The sequence below is a fragment of the Arachis ipaensis genome, chromosome B6, assembly GCF_059453495.1.
Source record: "Arachis ipaensis isolate K30076 ecotype BB chromosome B6, ASM5945349v1, whole genome shotgun sequence".
NCBI lineage: Eukaryota > Viridiplantae > Streptophyta > Magnoliopsida > Fabales > Fabaceae > Arachis > Arachis ipaensis.
In genome coordinates this window covers 17,767,252-17,771,658 of record NC_142441.1, presented here as the reverse complement: position 1 = coordinate 17,771,658, position 4,407 = coordinate 17,767,252, and the positions used below count along the sequence as shown (strand labels likewise).

General features: G+C 26.0%; 1 protein-coding gene across 1 annotated transcript; it reads right to left on the bottom strand.

The window, feature by feature from the left end:
- Nucleotides 1–1,247: 1,247 nt before the first annotated feature.
- LOC107645753 (2-methylene-furan-3-one reductase) lies at nt 1,248–4,130 on the bottom strand. The gene is made up of 4 exons (XM_016349837.3): nt 3,806–4,130; nt 2,853–3,158; nt 2,217–2,376; nt 1,248–1,785 (listed from the first exon to the last, which is right to left on the bottom strand). Exons 1-4 carry the CDS (start codon nt 4,016–4,018, stop codon nt 1,508–1,510), a joined length of 957 nt encoding a protein of 318 aa, XP_016205323.1. The 5' UTR covers nt 4,019–4,130; the 3' UTR covers nt 1,248–1,507.
- Nucleotides 4,131–4,407: the final 277 nt, after the last annotated feature.

The window sequence follows — 4,407 nt, the reverse complement described above, 5'->3', positions numbered from 1 at the left end:
TTGAGATTATATTTAGTAGTGTGAAATTATTTAATTTTTTTATTAATTAAATATTAATTAAATTTTAATAAAAGTGCTGTTTTTAAATTTTTTTTATTATTTTACATTACTTTTGTATTAAATAGAACCAGATACGGAGCCAAGGGCATAAAAAGGGGGCACTTGCTCCCACTAAATTAAAAAAAAAGTAATATATATATATATATATATATATATATTTGTCTTCAATATAATTATATTTTTGTTCCCACAAAAATTTACAAAATATTATCTTAAAATTTATGTTAAAAATAATTTTTTATTTAATTTAATATGTAATAATATTTATTTTATTAAATCTGATTTAATATAAAAATTAAAAATTAAGTAAATATATCAACTCAATAAAAAATTAATGAATAGTATTAATATACTTTTTAAAATTAATTAATTAGTTAATTATTAAATTAAATCTCAATTTTTTAAATATAAATAAAATTATTAATATCTTTTTTGTTTTTAAAAATTAGTTGAGATAAGAAAAAATAGTATCTATTTATTAATTAATATTCTTTATTTTAAAATTATATAATATTTTTTAATTTTATTTCTTAAATAATCTTGCTTGTAATAACTATTTTAGATTAAAAAGTATTTTATATCATAAATATTATAACAAATAAATTTTCTAATTGAATAGGTGATAATTAATATTTGAAAATTATAATGAGTAGTTAAATAATTGTTTAAAGGTATAGAAATTAATTTTGATATATTTAAATATGCATATTTTTTTTACATAGTCATTTAATTACATTTATTCTTTTAGATAACTATTTACCTGATGAATGTAAAAAGTTATTTTAATTATAATACATAATTAAATAGATGCATAAAATTTTTAATTCGATAGTGTATCAAAATTAAATTAAAAAATATTAAAAATTTTAATTATTTTAAAAAGAAAGAGATAAAAATAAGTATAAATTAAGTTTCTATTATTTTATATAAAAATACTTTTTATATACATGTTTAGCTTTTTTTGGATATTTATATATAATTCTAGTTTCAAATTATAAATACTACTGTATATAAGCGTTAACGTGCCAACTAATTCACTCTTTTTTTTATTAAATATGTATAGAAATAAATAAAAGTAAAATTAGTTGGAATGACAAGTTATTTATAATTTAATTAAGATGTTTTGAGTTCGAATTATAAAAATTAAAAAAAAATATTTTCTTATAAATTATATATAATGAATAATATTTTAAGAATGAGAGTATTCATTAATTTTTTTAATTTTTATATCTCCATTATATTTTTAGTATAATTAACCATGCTCAATGACATTTATTTTAGTATAGATATTTTTGTCTCGACTCCTAAAACGTCACTAAATGGAACTATTACTCTTCTACTACAAATCACTACAACCATGCTTGTGGTGGAATGAAATTCATGAAATTCAACAAACCTAATTCATGGTGAGGAAAAATAGCATAGATTTTGATGTAAACTAAACAACTTAAAGATGTTGGGATATGGGATAGATGACTATCTTTCCAGCTGGTCTACGTGTTTGAAGGTAGGAGAATGCTTCAATAGTATGTGAAAATGGAAATGGGCTTTTGGGGTCGAGTACTGGCACCACCTTGCCACTCTCCAAGTAGGGCCTTAGTTTCTGCAACATAGACCCATCAGGGCTGCTGAGTATGAACAACATAGCTGATGAAACCCCAGGAGGCACTATTGTCACCACTTTCCCACCTTCTTTCAGGGCTTTAAATGCCTTGTTAGTCTCCCCTGTATTTGTTTTTTCAACAAAAAGAAATACCTTAAATTAATCAATTTTAACTTCAATTGTTCATGAGTTAAATATTTAACTTTCAATATTCAAATTTTAAATAATAACTAATACTGATGCAAAATGATAATATGTTAAATTTTTAAAACATCTTTATTAGATGAAATATTTCTTGAAGAAGTTCATTGAAGACATTGTCTAATGAGTTATAACAATACCTCATAAAGGATTTTTCAACGGGCCAAAATATTTTAATAATCTTTTATCAAATGAAAAAGGAAACAAAATTTAGATGTCAGCATCTTTGATCAAATATTACAAAGTATTCAAGAATTGGTGAAGTTACAATTTGCATTCCTAAATTACAAAACCAAAGAGAGGTGGTTAGACCTAGAGCATCTTTTCGGTAAAATTATGTTCAAAATCTTACCTACTGCATCATACACAGCATCAAATTTTTCTGGCAAGTCTTCAAAGTTTTCCTTTGTATAATCAATTGGCAAATCAACTCCTAGCTTCCTCATCAATTCTAGTTTTCCAGTGCTGACTGTAGCTGCTACCTTTGAAGCGCCAAAAACATGTTTGGCAATCTGCATGCCCGGAATATTTGTACACTAATTAGTTCCAATATTAAGTCAAAAAATCCTAAATTGTCAAGATTCTGTTCTGTAAAATAATAAATAATTAAGAAGGAGAGTCTTAGAGAAACGGTTAAGTTATTTCTGTACAATTTCGAATTCACATATTTAAATTGTGGAAAGAGAAAGTCTAGGAGGCAAGCAACTTTTGTGTTTTGTGGCCAGCACTTAACCATCAAAAGAAAAGTGAGTGATCTCTCACTATTAGATGTAATCTCATATCATTAAAAACACTATTGATGGCCAATTGATAGTTACAAAACATAAAAGTTGTTGTCCCCTAGCACTCCTCTTGCGGAAATAGTGTAATTATCAAGTTAGGTCACGTAAATTATTCTTTTGGATGTGACATTTTTCTGAATCCTATATTAAGGCGGAATGCTTGTGCATCTTTTTTTTGATCCATTTTCTCCACCAAGGCAACATACCTGAACAGCAAGGGTTCCGACACCACCGCCGCCTCCGAGAACAAGGATAGATTGACCGGCAGAAAGGTCAAGTTTCTGAAGGGCACCATAAGCAGTTTCAATCGCCAAAGGAAGGCTAGCAGCTTCAGCAAAGGTCAAATTAGGAGGCTTGTGATCCAAACCATTCTCTTGTACTGTTGTATATTCAGCCAAAGACCCAACATCTTTTGCCTCAACGATACCATACACTTCATCTCCTTCTTTAAACTTCTTTGCTTCACTTCCTACTTTTATCACCCACCCCGCAACATCATAGCCAGGAACAATCTTCACTCATCACCAAAACCAACATTTATTGAATGTCAAAAGTTTAAAATTCTTATTGACATGCACACACATAAATTTAAAAATTTTATAAAATACGGTAATACATATATATAAAATATAAAATATTTTTTTAGATAAATTATAATGATATTTTATTGATATTAAAACATAAATTAATTTTTTAATTATTTTAATTATTTTATTTTAATTATATAAAATATTTAAAATATTTTTTAATAAAAAATAATATGTATTATTTTTAAATTTATTTTAAAAATATATTTTAGGAATAAAATTAAATATGTTGACACATTATAATATTTAGGTGTGTCTAAATGAATTTGGAAAAAAAATTTATTTTTATTAAGAAAAAGTATAGGATATCAATATACTATCTGTTAATAATAATTAATTATTATATTTTAAGCACATGTATAAAAAGAAACATACAAAAAATACATTTATAAAGACATTTCTATTAGATAAAACCATAAAAAAAATATTTTTATTAGATATATCCACAGAGACACTCCTATTAAATACAATCATAAACAAGAGTTAGCAGAAGTTGTAGAATTAAAGCAAAATGTCGGTGTTTTATAGGTAAAATTAAAGCAGGTAGGAGGAGGAGGGAAGTTTGATCTTACCGGAAAAAGGGCGTCCGAATCGTTGTAACTCCCTGCAATCTTATAATAATCTATGGGATTTATGGCTGCAGCAACGACCCTGATTAGTACCTGATCTGCTTTGAGTTCAGGAACAGGGAAACTAGGGTGAAATTTCAGAACAACGTTTGATTTGCCATGGTCAGAATAGGCCCAAGCTTTCATGTGAGTTGGTATTGCTGATGCAGCGGCCATGGTTTTTGTGATTAGAATGCTCAACTATGTATGCTTATATTATGCTTTTTTGATTAAATTCTCTTTATGTGTTTCTCAAATGTACGTATATGGATAAGTGTCGCATTTATATAGAGAGCTTATACATTATATCAATTTTATAGTTTGAATAACACTACTTGGTAGTTAGTAACTTAGTATAACTATTCTGCATTGTCGTCACTCGTCAGGGTATAAGACATTTTCTATCATATTATTCTTTAGTTTATTACTTTTCAAGTAAAATGTATTGAACCAGTTGAAAGCCGCCTAAGTCCTACCTATAACACACGACGTTATCATATATATTTGAGAAAAAATTGTATTAGGTGTATATAAAAAATAAAAAAAATATTAAAAAAATCAGAATT